At 38.2% G+C, this 20,857-nt stretch overlaps 1 protein-coding gene across 1 annotated transcript in view; it reads left to right on the top strand.

Annotated features, from left to right (window-relative positions):
- Window positions 1-20,857, top strand: part of trdn (triadin) — a 353,412-nt gene that overhangs the window by 43,611 nt on the left and 288,944 nt on the right. Inside the window, exons 3-6 of the mRNA XM_033022051.1 lie at window positions 4,303-4,356; window positions 9,030-9,083; window positions 13,171-13,305; window positions 19,981-20,010. Coding sequence (XP_032877942.1) covers window positions 4,303-4,356; window positions 9,030-9,083; window positions 13,171-13,305; window positions 19,981-20,010 — 273 coding nt within the window. The remainder of the gene's footprint in view (window positions 1-4,302; window positions 4,357-9,029; window positions 9,084-13,170; window positions 13,306-19,980; window positions 20,011-20,857) is intronic.

The raw sequence follows: 20,857 nt of genomic DNA, 5'->3' as shown, positions 1-20,857 counted from the left end.
TAATTCAAAAATTATTCATTAATTTTATAGCAATTATGATATCTGATTTTAAACTAGCACACTAGGTAATAACAATTATAGTATTTTATTAACCAATTGCAGCTCCTTTTCTGTCTTACATAACTATTTAAGATGTATGATAGAATGACCCTTGTTTAAAACAGGGTCTGCAGAAATGATATAATTGAAAATAAATATTCTATTGCCTGGTCAGAAAGGGGACATTCTGAACTTACAAAATGCTGTAAATATTGAATAAATTTAAAAGTGAAAAAGTTTAATAGTTCTCAAAAGGAAATCAGCACTTTGCTATTGGCAATCCCTAATATGTGGGCTTAATATCAGGATCATAAAGGTGATGAAAGGTAATGTATTGGATTGGTTTACAATTGACAAATGTCAGTGACGATACAGTCAAAGGAATTGTTTTACGTGTTATCCGGGCAAATCATAATTACATCAGGTAGTACAAAAGAGAAAATAAACTGTAGAATATAATATTACAGCTACAGAGAAAGATTAAAAAAAGGCCAAGGGTCACAATGAGGTAGATTGGAAGATCATAAATTCATCTTTAGCATAGAAGAGGTCCATCTAAGAGCATGATAACATGGAGCAGAAGCTGTTCTTGAATTAGGTAGTACGTGTTTTAACCTTTTGTATCTTCTGGCTGATAAGAAAGTGGAGAAGAGAGAATGTCCGGGATGAGAGTATGTTGGCTGCTTTCCCAAGGTAGCAGGAATTATAGATGGTCGACAGGAGTCAGGCTGGTTTGTGTGATGAAGTGGGCTGGGTTCATAGGTCTCAGCAATGTATTATGGTCCTGAACAAAGAGATACCATACTGACCTGTAATCCATCTAGATAGGATGCTTTCAGAAAGCATCCAGATAGGATGCTTTCTAGCTTTCTATGGTGTATCTATAGACATTAGTAAGAGTCACTGAAGACCGTGAATTTCCTTTCCCATCTGAAAAAGTAGAGGTTTTGGTGTGCTTTCTTGGGTGTAGCAGCAATGTGGTTGAATCAGGACGAAGTGATAGAGATATTAACAGCTAGAAACTTAAAGTCTTTGATCATCTTCACCTCAGCACCATTATACAGATGGGTATGTACTCCACCCCGATTTCTGAGGATCGGTGACCAAACCCTTCAATTAGCATACATTGAAATGTGTTGGCTTGACACCCATACTGCTAAGTCCTCTATCTCCTCCCGCTATACTGATGTCATCTGCAAGTTTGTAAAGGGAAATAAAGCAGAATTTGGGCACACAGTCATGAATGTATTTAGACAAGTCTAAAATACACTTACGGGGTACCAACATTGGGATTTATTGTGGAGGTTGCAATCTATGGGTCAGGTAGTCAAGGATTCAATTCTAGAGCTGGGTGCTGAGATTTAGGTCCACGAGTTTGGAGATGGGTTTGGTTAGACTCATGGTGCTGAAGGCGGAGATATAATCAATAAATAGAGGAATAGCATAGGTGTCCTTATCCAGATGCTTCAGGGATGAATATAAGGTGATGAGATGGTGTCCGCTGTGGACCGGTTGTGACGGTTGGCGAATGGCAATGAATCAAAGCCGTCTAAGAGGATGGAAGTGATGGGTGCCCTGACCATCCTTTCAGAGCACTTTATGAGGTGGATGTCAGAGCCACCAGATGGTAGTCATTAAGGCACATTACCTTGCTTTTCTTTGGCACTGGGATGATTGTATCCCCTGTGGGTGTTGACGGAGAGAGAGATGACAACGGAGAAAGCTTTTCTGTTAACATTGTTCAGTATACACTAATCTTCCCACAGCAAATGACTTTTGAGCCTGTTCAAATAGAAGTGAGTCAAACTGGGAGTTGCTAGGCATAATCAACAATTTATACAGCTATCAGGCAATTGCTGCTAATTATAAGACTGTCTTTAATAGATTAGCACATTTCACTTAATAGGATAATTGAGTTTGAGGGAAGCTGTCTTACTAATTGACATGTTTCTATTTACATATTAGCTGTGCCGTCAATTTATTTATAGAAAACATTGAGCTTAATTTCAATTTATTATGCTTGAGAGTTTTGAAGACATTTTAAATAACTAATAGGTAATTAGATCACACTCAGGTGACTTTAACTGCTTCATTGAGACACCGCAGGAATGAAAATACCAGTGACTGAAATGGTAACACATATTGAAGTAAACTTATATTCACTTATCTATAACACATGGCGTTTGGTATCTACCACATCTCATTACAGTACATGCAGTTCTATTTCATCAGCCTATTTTGTCCTGTTTTCTGAAAAGCCAATTTTCACTTTAATTCATACTTTCACCGTAATAAATTGTTAAGATAACAACAACTTGGATGCTCCCGCTGAGTCATGGAGTCATAGTTCTGCAGATAGGAATAGGCCCTTCGGCTATCATCCATGCCGATAAAGCTGTCCAGCTGAGCTAGTCCCTGTGTTTCCTTCTCTACAGAGATGCTGCCTGTCCCGCCGAGTTACTGCTGCTTTTTGTGTCTAACTTCGATTTAAACCAGCATCTGCAGTTCCTTCCTACACATCTCTCTAATCCTTTCCTATCCATGTGCCTATATAAACATCTACACTTTGTTGTACCTGCCTCCACAGCTTCCACCTGCATTGATGAACTATTGAGAGAGAGAGCACACTTTCCGACCTGAAATGTTACTTGTCCATTCCCTCCCCAGAAGCTGCCCTGACACGATGCATTCCTCCAGCACTTTGTGTTTTTTCTCAAGTTTCTAGCATCTACAGTTTCTTGTTCTGTCTTTTATGTCTTTTTGCTTTGAAGTTTATCACCAGTTAGGTGGTCTAAAACTAAACTATACTCACATTAAGACATTATACATTGCTGATAAAATCCATTGCATAGGTCATTGGAATGGATTTCAGAATTAGAGTGTGTAAGCAAATGCACTTTATATTATGTTTAGCATTATAAACCAGGGATGGATTATGAAGCACCACTGTTTTCAATGAGATATGCTTAAAATACATAGCTTTCCTCACAGACCCATCAAGTTATAAAGCATGAAAACTAAACCTTTTGCCCAATGAGTCCATGCCAACCATCAAGCATTTACTTTCACTCATTCCACATTAATCCCATTTTATTTTCCTTGCAATTCCATCCAGTTCCCCAAATGATACCACTCACATAAACACTGTGGGCAATTTACATTAAACTCACCAACATGGGATGTAGGAAGAAAGTGAAGCATCTGGAGGAAGTCCACTTGGTCACAGGGAGACACAGACAGCAGCAGAGATCAGAATTGAACCCAAATTACTGATGCGATGAGACAAATGCTCTACTGCTTGCACCAGTATGGTGTCTGCACACTCTTCCCATACCATGATGAACAACAAGTTGTAAAGGACAATGTTAGGAATTGGGGAACATTGCACATAATAAGGGAGCACTCCATGAAAGTTCATTGAAAACAATGGTAATCAATGCCTGCGTGTTATATAAACAGGGCTAGACCCACCGACTGCGAGGAGATCCTACTTATGTTGCCTACCTGTACAATTATGTTCATGCACAATAGTCCAAAAGACATGACCTTTCACATCCAAGAGGATATCCTGCAATGCAACCTGGGTTTCAAACAGCACAAGGACAACTCTAATGATATCCGGTGGAGCCCCCTCTACACATTGCCCTGATGCCCTTTGACAACTCATTACTAACTAGATTTAAATAGATTTTAATACAAAAAAGATAAAATCAAATTAATTAACTAAAAACAAAATAAAACTCTTCAAACCATTACTGCATTTACCCTTTTGTATAGGTTTTTCCTTACATTTCATAGCTTTATACATCTCATTTATTCATGGAGCAAACTAAGTTCCACAATTGGATTTTGAAGGCAAAATAATTAAGCAACCTATTCAAAATTCTTACTGTCTTCCAGACTAACTGAATCTATAGTTTATATTGAATATCTTCAGTTTTGTTGTTGGTCAGAATAACAAAGATATAAATTGCTGGTGTTTTTAAAGTATTAGTATGTTTGGTAGTATTTTTTTTAAAATCACATGCTAAAAGGACTCCTGTTTACAGTGGATCGTAGTCTATAATGCACACACTCCCAAACCCATTGCAATGCAGTAAGTTCCTAATGTTTCTACTGTCACATTTTATTGACGTGATGAATGTTTCTCTGAATTCCATTGGCATTTGAGTCATTCCTAGGTCCTCATTATTTTTAATGCTTTTCCTCCTCTCTCGATCGATCATGACACTCTTCATCTCGTTGGCATCCTGGTTTCTAAAGCTGACATAGATCCTGCCTATTCTCTGTACTGTGATGAAGCCTGTTTGCCACCTGGTAAAGACGCAATCTTAGCATGCATGCAGTGGTGGTGTTGAAACTGCTTTGATTGCTTTAATTCTGGAGAGTTTGAAAATACATTTAGGTCCAGCTGGCAAATTGATCCTATTCCAACATGGCTGATTTATCCAAAAATAATCAAACCTTCCACCTCCCCAATTATGGAGATGATCTATAAATAATTGACTTGTATTATGCCAGCAATGTACTGAATGATTCTCAATATGTCTCCAGATGCCTGAGACTGGATGGTTGATACGTGTGCCTAAACACAGCCTTATCACGCTAATTAGAAAACTGGTAATTTATTTACCTTTCTTGAGATTAGTGTCTTAATTCCCCAGGCTTTTCTTTGAAAATCATAGAATGAATTTTCATTATATTTTATATATCAAATTTAACCAAGGTTTATCAGATCGAAGGAGGAAAGGTCAAATTAGAATCAACTCTTAAATTCAGCTGTGCCACCCCAAGTATCATCTCTGTTATTATTAAGTATATAATGACACAAAATTCAAAATGGTGTGGAAAGTCACTTCTTGTCCATGTTATTGAAAGCAGTGGGTGGTTTAAATTTTAAACTCTTTATTGTGTGTATTTAAAAACAAAAACAGATCAGAAGGTGTTAAAGGCCGGTTCCTTTACTAAAAACTAACAATATTTTGTTCTAAATTGCCGATGAAAGGTTGCCAAGAGCAGATCTAATGTAATGTACAACAGAGAATGAAATAAATGAATATGTAAAACAAAATACATTACTGGAGCTATTTTTTAGGATATACACAGTACGTATAAACAAATATATACATGAATATAAATACCATAAAATGGTATCAACTTCCTGCTCATCCAAGCTAGGTTAGTTTATAAACTGCTATTGCCACATTTTCAAGTGTATCAGGCTGTGTTTGAGTCAGTTTTATATCTTCTGCTGTTGCACCGAAAGTCAAAGGTGGACCATCATCATACAAAAGAAAGGAAACATATTGGAAATTTACATCCTAATTAAATCATTGTTCATTTCACTAACTCTAATATTTATGATATTGCAATAGCAATGTACACAGGGCAAAAAATGAATTGATAGGCATACAATTACTTTATTAAAGTATGAGCAATCGCTTTCCACAAGATTTAAGAATTACAGATTAATCTAATATAATGTAGAATGCCCCTGCTCGATAAAAAATGTCTATATAAATTCAGGTCCGTGTGTAGATATTTTCTCAATTGTACCCGTCACTGCCATTAACTAAGTGTCTTCTTATTGTAGGAATGAATTAGTTGAGCCCTAGAATCATAGAGCAGCACTTGCAATTACAAAGAAATGCAGCTCACAGACCTGCTGCCCTGTAGTTCCAAGGGCTTAGGTTCAATCCTTACCCTGCTGCTGTCTGTGTGGAGTTCTCCCTGTGGCTGCGTGGGTTTCCTCTGGGTGCTCCATTTTCCGCTCACATCAGAAAAAGTGTGCTGGCAAGTTAATTAACAACAGTAAATTCCCCCTATGTAGGTGCTGATTTGAAAACTAGAGGAGGAATTGATGGGGCATATGAGGGATAATACAAGTTTTGAGAATATATCGGGTGAATGGGACTGATGGGATTGCTTGATGGGCCAATTGGCCTCCATCAATGTCTTAAGGAAAATATAAAACAAAACATAGGGTAAATGAACATGAAAATGCAGCACAACCTATGGCAATTATGCTAATAGCAGCATCATTTATGGTAATCCAACGTTAATGCAATTATCCTGTTGCATTTTCTTCCATTTTTCAACTATTCTTAATCTGCTTGAACAATCTGCCTCCATAACTTGTACCCACTTGTGACATGAACTAGGTATCGAAAGGACCAAAAAAACATTTGATTATGTGAAGGCAGATATGAATCACACCGCTCCTTAAGGTAGTCATAAACACAAACTTTATGACTAGATCGCTTTATTCAATTTGAAGAACTTGTGAGCTATACATGAGTCATGTGGAATCAGGTGGTTTGTGAGTTTCTTGCAACATTTCTAAACTCTACCTGTACTCAAGGTTTTTTCTTTAAATACATGTGTAGCTACAAGTAAACCGTCTATCTTCCTATAATTTATCTTTTCAAAGGCAAAGAACAAAGATCTTTTCAACTATGGCAGTGAGGCTTTATTTTGGTACATAAAACCTGACAATTCATGTGTTTAACTCTGAGTAAAAAGATTCCACATAACATCTGAATTACCTTGGATGCTGCTATCCTTGTGTTCCACAGCAATGACTTTCCATTCCCCCAACCTTAATCAATACATGTCTCTAGCTTATATAAATATAAGGTGCATAGTACTAGCTGCTTCCACATGAGGAATGGTGCAGACCTTCTCCCTAAATAGCCGACGTGATTGAACAGAATATTGTGCATTTATAAATTCAGATTATGTGTGGGAAACAAATTTTACCCTGTACTTTCCTGATTACTTACGTGTGGATATTCAACTCCCTTTTTTTAGTACCAGCCAAGAACTGTGAGCTATCTGTGAAACACCCTTTGCCATTCCACATATTGCAGGTTCGCTTTCCTCCTTCATCTACAGGGTTATTGAAGTGACTTCAAAATTTCTTGCAAATTTCTTGAGTCTTAACCTTTTGCATTTCTTCAAATGCGTTGAGTCTTAGACTCATTCATAGATCATTAACTTCTGGAAAGAAGTTATTTTTTGTTTCCTACTCTCTCATTGTCTATTCAATTAGCAAATTAAAACTTTGAACAGTGTTAACTAATAAATCCTACTTCCATCACACGGTATAATCAAACTCTCCCAGCCATAGTCAGGTTTTTCTATATTCATTAGCATGATTGCATATAGGAAATTATAACCTTTTCTTGATGTGTGTTCAGGCAGCTAGAATTGTGAAAAACATCCAGTGCTTTTGATCTCATCACATTCATCTCATCTTTGATGAATGGCGAGTGTATGGCATTGATTAATCCATTTTGGCTGTCAATCTATATTAATGTAATCAATTGATTAATTGAATCATCGCACTTATATAGTGCTTTTTATGAGCTCAGAACATTTGAAGGACTTTTCAATCAATGAAATATAGTCATTGTTGCAAAGTAAAAATGGTGACACACGATTATCGCACAGAAAAGTCTACTGAAATTAAAGTTCCATCTTTTTTTCTGAAAAACATTGTTCCCAGATCAACAAAGAAGAAATAGATTCTGTAAATTGTAGAGCAATTATGCCTTGCCCCAGTTACCACTAATTCCTTTTGAAATCATAATTCTAGTAATAAAAATAAATTCAGTGTGAGCCCCCAAATGATGGTATTTAGAACTGAAATCTGCTATCATTTTTGCCCTGAGAAGGAGTGTAACATGCAAAAGTATATAAAAAGCACAGAAAATAGAAAGGTGAATATTTTTTCAGGACCTCTTTGAAATACAAAGCATTTGATTTCATTTGAACTGATGTTTACCTTTGACTTTGAAAGTGATGCATCATGTTGATGCTACTTATCTTCTTACTATGACTAACCCTTAAAGTGCTGATAAGTTATATATATTTTTTTTAAACAGTCCTGCACTATGCTACATTGAGCACAGTGAACCTATTGTCCAAAGATAAAGTACTAATCATACATATATCCTAAATATACCAAGGAGAGTTTTGCCCAGAATTCTGTGTTGCCTTGTCGAACAATTAAATCTCTCATTACAATTCTCCACCACACAATAGCCTATAATAACTCCAAATTGTCCACATCAACTCTTATAATTGGCAATCCTATCTATTGACCACAATAATTTCTGCTACCAATACAACCCCGTACGCAAGAATACCTCCCTCACAACCTACAATGTCAAATCCTAACCTTGATGCCACTACAACACTCACCTGACCCCACACCATACTGGCTCACAAACATTCCCTAAACTTAATCCATTCACATGTGCAACTTGATTATCTGGCTGGCTATACCCTGAGATACTGGAATTCCTTTGCTTTCTTCGATCTTTCTTATGGAAATCTGCCCGGGCACACAAAAAAATGTTGGCGGAGTTCACAACAACTATTTACAATGCCTTTCCAAGCACCGACTAAATTCTAGACCATTGTATTTCCAGACATTGCTTGTCACTCAAGCTGCATGATTTGAACAACAATATTCACAGTTCTTTCGAAGGAAAACAAGTTGCCCTTAAGTTGCATCAAATATAAAGAGCTGAATTTTCTCCCACTTAAATTAAAGGAAGCCATTCATTTTTCTGATTCTTTTTGCTGCATCATTTTGACCTTCAATACCTTCCTGGCCTCTTGAGTGAACTGCTGTCCCTCTCATTGACCTGAATGATTGTCACATTCAATGAAAGTGATTCAGCACAACCATTATTCGAGGCAATGCTCCCCACTGTTGGCAGTGGTTGGATTTAATGTTCATCTCTCCTTTAAGTAATGTCAGCATGAGCATAGGATAGTTTGCGCATAGGTTTCTTGAAATTACAAATTAATGCTAGAGGAGAAAATACAAATAGGTATAGGAAAATAGGCATTATCAGCTGCTGTCACTGACACCATGTTTGTGGTACCGAGAAGACTAAATCACCTCTCTTGGCTTTTCCTGTGGTGCATGTCTGTATTACTCTTTACTCTCCCTTTCTTAAAACATCTCATCCCAACAGGGAAGCAACAAGCTGGTGTCGGCAAAGTCCTAAAGGAAGCACAGAGTCCAAGAGGCAAGGACTGATTTCATGTTGTTCATTAGAATTTTGGCATTGTCTTCAAGGATTTCTAACACTCAAACTTCTGACCCAAATCAAGGTGGTAAATTATAAAGCATTTATAAAATATTGTGTGATCAATAAACATCTGTAATCCTTGAAGAGAAGTAATTTTGCAATGAACATGGATTATGTGAATTTAAAATATTTGCAATATAAATTTCACCAGTTCTGATATGCAAGCATTTTATTCCACAATCTATGTCTGATTTTAATGTTAAATGTTCTCCAGACTAGTTATTTTGACAGGGTAGATTGTATTAAAGTTACTCCACATTCCATGAAAATGGGCTAATTAGAAATGGAACAGATTGTACCGCATTAAACGAAAATCAGTGAAGTTAATACAATGAATTTCTGAAACAAATTACCACATACTGATGCTCCTGTATAGTGTGTTTGGCTTTTGTGAATGGGACTGAATTTCTCAGCAATTTCCATTTCAGAGAACTAAGGGATTTTTATTCTGTTCCTAACAAGTCTTGAAATGTTTTGAAACTAACAAATATGTATTTGATTTTGTGACTGCTCGTTGCATGTTGTCCAAATGAATTGCATCTCAGTATTTGTTTTGCTGCTTTTACCTTTGTAGTGCTTTAGCTTGCTGGCAAAAATATGTACAGGCTTCACTCAGAATATCAGGGAAGTTCATTGCTTTGAAGGTATCTACAGCTTCAATCTTTCAATAAATTCTTCTATGCAGTATATTCAGTGAATACTATGGAATTAAACCATATAGGAGTGGATTTTCATTTTAACTGCCTGGTCAAATAACTTTTCAGCTGATTTCTGTGGAACAAAAAAGAGTACAACAGGAATGGGAGAGGGATGGGAGATGTATTTAATTGGATGTTAACCCAATACTAACCCAAGTCTTTTACACAGGGCAAGGGAATCAAGACCGGAGGACATAGGTTTAGGGTGAGAGGGGGTAGATTTAATAGGAACCTGAGAAGCAACATTTTTAGTCAGATGGTGGCAGGTACATGAAACAAGCTGCCAGAGGAGGTAGTTGAGGCTGGTACTATAATAGCATTTAAAAGTAATTTGGACAGGTATTTGGAGAGGAAAAGTTTTGAAGGATATGGGTCAAATGCACGCAAATGGGACCAGCTAAAATGGAGCATTTTGTTCGGCATGGAAGAATTGGGCCCAAAGGCCTGTTTCCATGCTGTATGACTCCATAACTTTATATCTACATACGGAACAGCCCAGGTGGTGACAATGCAAATCAAGTCAAGTCAAGTCAAGTCAAGTCAAGTTTATTCGTCACATACACATATGAGATGTGCAGTGAAATGAAAAGTGGCATTGCTCGCGAATTGTGCAAAAAAAAAACAAACAAACTACAAACAGAATGGAACAGAATCACATATTCACATATTACATATTTGTGTGAGGGAAGAAAAAGGAAAAAACAGAAATTTAAAAAAGATACCACACAACAGTAGAATGGTTCAGTAAAGTTAGTCCCTGGAGAGATAGGAGTTTACAGTCCGAATGGCCTCTGGGAAGAAACTCCTTCTCATGCTCTCCGTTCTCACAGCATGGCGACGGAGGCGTTTGCCTGACCGTAGCAGCTGGAACAGTCTGTTGCAGGGGTGGAAGGGGTCTCCCATGATCTTGTTGGCTCTGGAGTTGCACCAACTGATGTATAGTTCCTGCAGGGGGGCGAGTGTAGTTCCCATAGTGCGTTCGGCCGAACGCACTACTCTCTGCAGAGCCTTCTTGTCCTGGGCAGAGCAGTTCCCAAACCAAAACGTGATATTTCCAGACAAGATGCTTTCCACAGCCGCTGAGTAAAAGCACTGGAGGATCCTCAGAGACACTCTGAATTTCCTCAATTGCCTGAGGTGGTAAAGGCGCTGTCTTGCCTTACTCACGAGTGCTGCAGCGTGTGATGTCCATGAGATATCCTCAGAGATGTGGACTCCCAGGTATTTAAAACAGCTCACCCTATCCACAGTATCCCCATTTATCCTCAATGGTGTGTACGTCCTCGGATGATGTGCCCTCCTAAAGTCCACGATCAGCTCCTTAGTTTTTTTGATATTCAAGAGGAGGCTGTTGTCCTGACACCAGAGTGCCAGATCAGCCACCTCCTCCCGGTAGGCCTTCCCATCGTTGTCTGAGATCAGGCCCACCACCACAGTGTCATCAGCAAACTTGATTATCGAGTTGGAGCTGAACCTGGCCACACAGTCATGTGTGTACAGGGAGTACAGTACTCAGATCCTGTGCTCAGGGTGAGGGACTTCGATGTATTTCTCCCCATCTTGACTACCTGGGGCCTGATGGTGAGATAGTCCAGGACCCAGGCACACAGGGGGGTGTTTAGCCCCAATTCCAGCAGCTTCTCGGCCAGTCTGGTAGGGACTATGGTGTTGAAGGCTGAACTGAAGTCTATAAACAGCATCCTCACATACCTCCCTTCTGGCTGTCAAGATGAGAGAGAGCGGTGTGCAGAACCTGGGAGACCGCATCGTCCGTGGATCTGTTCGGCCGGTATGCGAATTGTAGCGGGTCCATGTTGCGAGGGAGGAAGGCGCAGGTGTGTTTCTTGACTAACCTCTCAAAGCATTTCATGACTACCGAGGTGAGGGCCACCAGACGGTAGTTATTCAGGCAGGCTGGGGAGGCATTTTTAGGTACCGGTAATAATAATAATAATGAATGGGATTTATATAGTGCCTTTCTAATACTCAAGGCGCTTTACATCGCATTATTCATTCACTCCTCAGTCACACTCGGTGGTGGTACACTACTTCTGTAGCCACAGCTGCCCTGGGGCAGACTGACGGAAGCGTGGCTGCCAATCTGCGCCTACGGCCCCTCCGACCACCACCAATCACTCACACACATTCACACACATTCACACACAGGCAAAGGTGAGTGAAGTGTCTTGCCCAAGGACACAACGACAGTATGCACTCCAAGCGGGATTCGAACCGGCTACCTTCCGGTCGCCAGCCGAACACTTAGCCCATTGTGCCATCTGTCGTCCCAAATGATGGATGATGGTACAATGATGGATCTTTTGAAGCAGGCAGGGACCGCGGACTTGGCCAGGAAGAGGTCGGATATTGTAGTGAGCACCGGAACTAGCTGCGTAGCACCGGACTTAAGTACTCGCCCTGAGATGCCATCTGGGCCTACAGCTTTTCTCGTGTTCACCCATGTCAGAGCCCTCCTCACGTCGTGCTCATTACATCATTCATTCTCATTGCAGTAAATGATGGCACCCGTTTTCACATTCAAGGTTTTGTTTTTCTTCCCTTTATTTTTGAAAGTCATATAGGGAATATCACAAAATCCATTTGACAAACCAGCAGTAAAAAGCAAATGTGACCAAGTCAATTGAACTTGCATGTTTTTATTAATACTTATGAGAATTTCTGAGCAAATCAGTCATTTCTGAAATGTGCTTGGATTGAACTACTCCATAGCATTTCCATAATTAAAATTTGTGCCATGCTTAACTTTATTCCCATGTTTAACACTGTTTACATAAATTGATTATGTTAGTTTAATCCAAGCAATCTGAATTCCAGGTTTAAATAATGTTGATGATTCTGACACTCACAATTGATGGATGAGACTTTCTATTATTTTATTTCTGATTATGCTTCGTCAATTTAAAAATAATCTATATACAGTATAATATGTTTTTAAAGTAAAATTAAGATTTTGTGCTACCTGGTAAAATTATTAGATTATTAAAAATTGGATTTTTTCTTTATAAATGAATAACTTTCTTATTAAAAAGTATGGCTTAACTCATGGAGTGAATATTCATACTTAATTTTACCAGAAGATTAAATGTAAGTGCCTGATGCTTTTTTAATTTCTACCATTGCATCTGGTAAACTAGTCCAAAGAGACCCCCTGCACTACTATGAAATGTACACACATTTATGGGAAAAAGTAAATAACTTAATCAGCTCTCTAAAAGAAAGTTCACACAGTAAATGTTTGATTTCTCTTTTTAATTTCTGAACTATGTTCTTTTTTTACTTACTGCTCTTTTCTTGTATGCATTCAGGAGGTTTTAAAGAGTTAAGCTCAGATCCTGTGAAAGTCATAGATGAGGCTGTGGAGGATACCTCAAATTGGATCAATGGTTTTATATCTTTACTGTCTGATACATTATCAACAACAGATGACGATGTGGATGAAGGTATTGGGAACTTGCTATGCAGCAGATATACATTGTGCAACATATACATTTACGATGATTACATTATATGCGCACGGTGTCCAAATTGCTTAAAATAATTAATATTAATTTATCATTATTGCATAATTTAAACTGCGGTATTATTTATAATTTTTAAGCTCTTTTGGGTAGACATTTGACTTTTTCTAAACTTGCACTGAAAAGTCTGCAGTACATTTCTACATATCAGGCATAGAAAGGGTGTTTTCTCAATCCTGTCAGCTCCATATAGTAAACAACAGAATATCAAAACCACTAAATTAATTTTTATTAGTCACAAAATATACATTGTGTTAATGTCTTTTTATGATTATTTCAAATTGTTTGGAGCAGTGGGTTAGAAACTGCTCTTTTATCCCCAGGAATGACAAGAACATCTCCTTTGATTGTGCATTCTGTGTAAAATTTGTTTGAACTGCTACAAACCTCTTCCCTCTAGATAAGGTTAAACAAGGTGAAGCTATCATGTCACACCAAACAATCACAATGTTTCAGATCTTCAGAGGATAACTTGCAATGCCATATTGACTCAAGGGAACTGCAATCCTGGAACATCTGTGTATCAGATTTGAGTGAGCTTGATTGAACATTTCATTCAGGCACCATTTAATCTGGAAACAACTGATTGGTGAAAAATAGAACAATTCACCTTCCAACATGGTATACAGATCCATGGTTTGAGCATCTTTACTGAAAATGTACAGTATATATTGAGGCAAATAACAGTAATAATTTTCCATTCGTTAATTCCCATCAACAAATATTCAAAGAATATGATTTATGGTGTCAATGAGTAAGGATCTAAGCAGGTAATTTATATTTTATATGATTTCCCCCCCATCAATTTTTAATTTGTTCTGGCTAACCCCTTTCTGCATATAAAATAGATTATTGAAATGAAGATTAAAAGCTATTTTGTGCTGAAAATAACCACAGGATAAAATAAAAGTGATGTTTTAAGGCCTTTTCTAATCCAAATGGAATGAGGCACATAATTTTTACTAAAATATATTTTCAAGAAATTATATTCCATCAAGCCTGGCACTGCAAAATGAAAATGATCAGGAGGTTTTAGAATTAAGCTCAGGTCCTGTGAAAGTCTTGGATGTAGCTACGGAGGATCCCTCAAATAACCACTATGTGTTTATATCATTACTGCTTTATTTACTGAAACTGCTTTAACAGATTTTTCGGTTCCAAAACCAAATTAACATGTTTATGAGATTTTAGTACCTGATAAACCATAATTCTATTTTGTTTTAATTCATGTTCTAACATAATTACAAGAGCATAATGTTTTTTCCCCTCACAATTTGCCTTGAAATCTGGAAGCAAAAACAAATTGACATCCAAGACATGCTGTGAATAGATTGTTATCTTTGAAATGCCTTTGATTAAAAAGGGCCTTTTGTGTAATTTTGAAGCGATTAATTATAGTTATCATTCTACCTTTTGGATGCCATGGCTGTGTTCTAAATACTGTAGTCAGTATTTAGTCAGTGTTTTGAGTGAAATTGGAAAAACAAATGCATTTTGTCTGTTTCGACATCTGAGATCCAGTAACAACCTCATACGTACACGATGAATGTAACATGCATTTTGAACTTTGATCTATACCTCTTCATGAAGTAGATGTTGATAAAGAGGTGCAGATTATGTCTTAACTAAAATTAAATCTGTGGATTTCATTGTGTAAGTCATAGAAGAAATTTAGCACAGCATTCACTTTATTTTTTTGTGTAAAAAATATTTCGGCTGAAATTTTCTCTTGCCCATTCGATTATTCTTCATATACACACACTGGCACTCAGATTTGTTGTTGGGTACATTATTGTTAACTGCAACCCAATCCTGTCTTGGATTCTTTTCATTTACACTTTCCAAAGGATTCAGGGAATATGTCAGGAAATGCCCTCCTAACCAGTGCCCCTTCAAAACTTCCAAAAGAGTAAAATGCTCCAAAGCACCTTACAGAAATATAAACAAACTAAAGTTGTTTGTAAGGCTATGTTAAAAGAGACATTTTGAGAGTTCTTAAGCTTAGATGAGCTGGGCCATGGTCCTCATTTAGGGGGATTATAATTGTGGGGATGACAGAATTGGAAGAAAGCAGATTCATACAGAAAAATCATAAAGCCTAGAAACGGGCCCTCCAGCCCAACTTATCCATGCTTACCAAGATGCTTGTGCAACTGTAACATAGCGTCCCAATTGATGAAGGCCAATGTATCAAGCACTTTTTTCAGCACCCTAAACCAAGAGAATAAAGAAAGAGATGATAGGTGATGTGATAGCACAATTGGTAATAGGCAGCAGAGTCATGGAGAACTAATGTTTATGGAAAGTGGAAAAACCGAAGAACATTGGAATATTCAGGTCTAGGCATAAGAAAGGCTTGGATAAAGATTTCAATACAAATGAGGTAAAGTGGCGATGAAAGTGGAAGTAGGCAAAGTTGGTGATGGAGAGGATGTAGACATTCCTTGCATTCTAAGATCTATCATAAGTTTAGGTGAGCTCAACTAAGTCAGCATGGCCAATTGACTTATTGTTTGTGACTATTTCTAAATGATATCTGTTGTTAATCACTTATTTATTAGTGAAAGGAAATTGCTAGCATTTTGATTCAAAAGGGCACCTCTGCAGAATTTTGACTCACGGTCACAAAGTATCTTTGCATTGATTGTGTGAGTGCTGCATTAGTCATGCACAGAATGATGACATTCCTTGCATAATTTGGACCAAGATCTGGGAAATTTGGTCTCATTGTTACAGGTCACTCTCAGATCAACCATACTTTCAAACCACTGCTGTACTGCAGCAGTGTTTAAAGTGGCCTTTTCTGGAACAAAACATAACCCAGTGTGGAAAACCAGCCCAAGTTGAGGGCCTGTCCCACTTGGCGATTCTTTCGGCGACTGCCGGCATCATTAACTGACGTATCAGGTCACCGAAACATTTGCGGCATGATGACGTATGACGCGGCGTAATTTTTCAAGTGTCGCAACATTTGTCACCGATGGATTCTGAAATGTTCAAAATCTTTTGGCGACACTGATATGACACAGGCAAAATCGCCATGGGACAGGCCCTTAAATCTCAACACTCCATATCAAATGATCTGCTAACCTTGAGCCTCCATCCTGCACCTCATTACTGCTGACTCCCTAATCTTCCACACTCTAACACCAAACCTTCAACATTGCTCTCTGCCCAAGTCCTTATATTGCTTCCTCCCTTTGATGATCAACTGCAATCCTCTTCTCCCTTTGATACTCGCCTTTGGACATTCGAGCCTTAGATCTCCATTGACCCACTCTGAAAGTCTTTAGGCATTATAGCGCCACACTCTGCAGTGTGTGACAACGAGTGTGCAATATACACTCCACAGTGCCTCAGAATTGTAGAATTTTGCATTTTCATGCTTACGACTCACATCATTGTTGGTATGCCCTGCAACAACACTTTATAGTATTTTCAACAATGGTGAAGAATTCCTGGGCTAACGTGATTATTTGCTTACTTAACCATTTGGACGCAGCAATCATGATGTATAAAGTAGAAAAAGATGCAGGGCTCTTAACCCCCTTGGGTCTTTTCCACACTTCAATATGATCAAGCTTGATCCTACCCCTTCAACATTTTCATGCTTTGTGCCTATCAAATCATTTGGAGTTCAAGCTAATTGATCACAATCTCTTTGGATTAGATCATTCAATTTATTTGTTAGGTTTAAACTGTTGGCAGTGGCTGAGGTGTGTTCAGTAATGGATGAGGGTTCGGCAAAGGATGAAGATTCTGGTGGAATTAAATTGAATTATGACTCTTTTTTTTACAAAAGCAGAGATTCAACTAGAGAGAAGTGACTGGGTATATGTTAAATCAATAAAAAAAATATTAAATAGCAGAAGTATGGCAGATTATATGACAAGAATGGATGATGGTACAACCATACGGTTAACATTATTATGAAGTAAAAATACAAAATGAGCAGTATTTACACCAACCACCTGTTACACCCTTTGTTTGATGTTCTGTTCAATCTGCAGTAAAGAATTTCCCTGCCCACTGTATATCTGGAAAAGCTTCTCAAAAAATTCCCATTTTGCATTTAGCTGCTCTGTTGGTGCCTCGGATCATTGCAGATTAATGTTATTGAGTAACTTGATGGGTTTGGTAGCAGAAAATGACTGTAATATGCAGTGGAGCAGAAGTCTTAGAACATTATTGAATATATCAAAGTGGTACCGTGAGATTTTGCAAATCCCTAATTGCTACTGTGCACAAAGCAGAGTCCAGGCTGCAATAGTGGGCTTTGAGCTGATCAAAGCACTCAGTAAAACTACTAATTTCTGCTCTGCTGCAGCAGGAAGCATATAACTTCCATTCCCATGGCCACAGGAGCAATAAAATTAAATGTGATTTTTTTGCCAAATCAGAAATTGCCTGAAAATGTGATTATTTCTAAATGAGACTGGTGCAATTGGCTAATCAGGTCAGAATCATTAAAATGTGGTTAGACAGAGACTATAAAACTAGATTATATTTTAGCTGCTACAGGGCAGTAGATTTTCACTTTGGACCAGTGTCTGTGGTTTATGAGATGCAGCAAGGAGTTGCCATGTTATGCTCCTGACTCTGTCAATATTCACTGTTGGGGAGAAAACACTTTTCTGTGTGTGTGTGTGTGTGTATATGGAACCAGTGAATTCCAGCATTTTGATATTTAGAGCCAGGATTTTGCAATAAATGCCGTAAGTGCCTTTTCATGCCTTTTTTGATGATTTCACCAAGATAATGCCTTTTTCACGATCGAGTGCCTAAATCAGCCTTTTTTTGCCATATTGCTAAAAGGTCGTACTATTTTCTCTAATTGTACCGAGATTACAATGATGTTTTCTTATTATTAATGTGTTAACATGGTACAACTTACAAGAAAATTTCCACCACCGGGGCAAAATTATGGGTGCCACCGTTGGTCATTCATTCGCTCATGCCACTGCCCGCTGGTTCAGCCTTCTGCAAGATCAATTTAAGAAACAACTGCAGATGCTGGAAAAATCGTAGGTAGACGAAAAATGCTGGATAAACTCAGCAGGTGAGGCAGCATCTATGGAGAGAAGGAATAGGCGACGTTTCGGGTCGAGACCCTTCTTCAGACTGATATGGGGGGGGAAGAAAGGAAGAAGCGGAGACAGTAGGACTAGAAGGAGAGCTGGGAAGGGTGAGGGGGAGGAGGGAGAAGACAAGGGCTATCTAAAATTAGAACCGTCAATGTTGATACCGCTGGGATGTAGACTACGCAAGCGAAATACCCAAGCTTGTCTCCTCACGACATTTACTGCTGACTCCTGTCGCAAATCTGAGTTTTCGAGTGATCTGTGCAAGGCATTCATTAATGCTGGAATTCCACTGAGGAAATTGGAAAACAAATCTCTCAGAGGTTTTTTTTAGAGAAATGCACAGAGGAACATATACCAAGCGAGTCATCATTACGGAAAAATTATGTTGACAGCAACTTCAACATTGTAGTGCAGAAAATTAGAGATGAAGTTGCATGCAACAAAATATGGATCTCAGTAGACGAGACAACTGATGTTGTGGGGAGATATGTTGCCAATGTGATCATCGGTACACTGGAGGCAGGTCAACATCAAAGGAGTATTTTCTGACATCGGAAGTATTGGAGAAGTCAAACAGCTCAACTATTGCTCAGTTGTTTACATCTTCACTTGCTGTACTTTGGCCAGAGGGTATAAAACATGAGAATTGTTTGTGACTGATGTAGCTCCGTACATGAAAAAATCTGTTTGTACTCTTAAAGTTTTATTCCCCAAAATGTTGCATTTGACATGCTTAGCTCAAGGACTTCATAGAATTGTCAAGCACATACGTAGCTTCCAAATGTCGATCGCCTAGTTTCCAATTTCAAGAAAATCTTCCTCAAAGCACCGTCACATGTGCAGTTGTTCAAGGAAATGGCACCCGAGATTCCGCTACCTCCTCAGCCTGTTTTGACTAGGTGGGGTACATGGCTCTCTGCTGTATTCTACTATGCTGTAAATTTTGAAAAGATAAAAGAAATCATCAACTGTTTCGAAGAAGAAGAATCTGCTGCAGTCAGGATCGTCAGTGAAATCATGCCGAAAAAGTCCCTCCACGGCGATATAAAGAACCCTATAATATTTAGAAAAAAAATATTTTAAAACAATGATCTCTCAACGATTTATGAAGGGACAAATTATGTTTTAAACTTTGAATTTAACAAAAGATATAGGTCTTTCTATTTCAAATCTGAGAAGTAGTAGTATTATGAAGAATAGTTGACAATTTATTAAGAATCCAGAGTGGGCATAAATGTATTTCATTAATTAAATTAAGGCATTCTTTTCTGAGGAGGAGTTGTGTTGCATTGCTTTTGTGTTGCATGCTCATTTTTGTTAAAATAGCATAAAATGGAAAACATTTAATCGTACTTTGCAATTCTAATCGTAACTAGGCCAACTCATTGATATTTTAAAACTGTTAGTTTGCTGCGTGATTATAACTTTGGGAAGTATTTTCCAGAATTTAAGCTTTGTGCCTGTCTGCACTACATGGCTACTCAAATTCATTTACATTTTTTTTCTGGTTTAGGTGAAATTAAACCTCAGACAAAAAAGAAAGGTGGGTAATTTACAGTACCAAATGTGAGCACTGATGACAGGTAAAATTAAAAATATTGTTGTTGAAGCCAATTCAAGTATCATGTGAGAATCACTCTGCATTGTACGTGTTCCTTGTGGTCTTCATGGGGTAATTTAATGTTAACTATATTGTACTTTTAAGAATTAGCAAACGGCCACTTAATGCCATGTTAACCTAAAGCACAATGCATTCACTTGCCAGAGAAACTCCAAAATCTCAGAAATTGCTGCTTTGCAACACATTGCCAGATTTTCATTGCAGTGCTAGTCAGAATTTCTGGGGTATAATTCATTTGGATTCATAACTTCAATAGTCATAGGTGCAGAATTACTCCATTCAGCCCATTGAGTCTACTCAATCATGGCTGATCTATCTTTCCCCCTCAACCCCATTCTCCTACCATCTCCCCATAACCCTTGACACCCTTACTAATCAAGAACCTGTCAATCTGTGCCTTAAACATACCCAATGACTTGGCCTCCACAACCTTCTGTGGCAATGAATTCCATAGATTCACCACCCTCTGACTTGAGAAATTCCTCCTCGTCTTCTTTCTAAAGGCGAGTCCCTTTATTCTGAGGCTATGCCTTCTGGTCCTAGACTCTCCCACTAGAGGAAACATCTTCTCCGCATCCACTCTATCCAGGCCTTTCACTATTCGGTAAGTTTCAAAGAGGACTCCCCTCAACCTTCTAAACTCCAAAGAATACAGGCCCAGTGCCATCAAATGGACATCATACATTGACTCAATCATCCCTGGGTTCATTCTCATACTTTCCTCTGGATCCTCTCCAGCACATCCTTCCTCAGATATGGGGCCCAAAAC

This window comes from Amblyraja radiata, chromosome 5 (genome assembly GCF_010909765.2).
Source record: "Amblyraja radiata isolate CabotCenter1 chromosome 5, sAmbRad1.1.pri, whole genome shotgun sequence".
Lineage (NCBI taxonomy): Eukaryota > Metazoa > Chordata > Chondrichthyes > Rajiformes > Rajidae > Amblyraja > Amblyraja radiata.
This window is presented reverse-complemented; position numbering and strand designations above follow the sequence as displayed.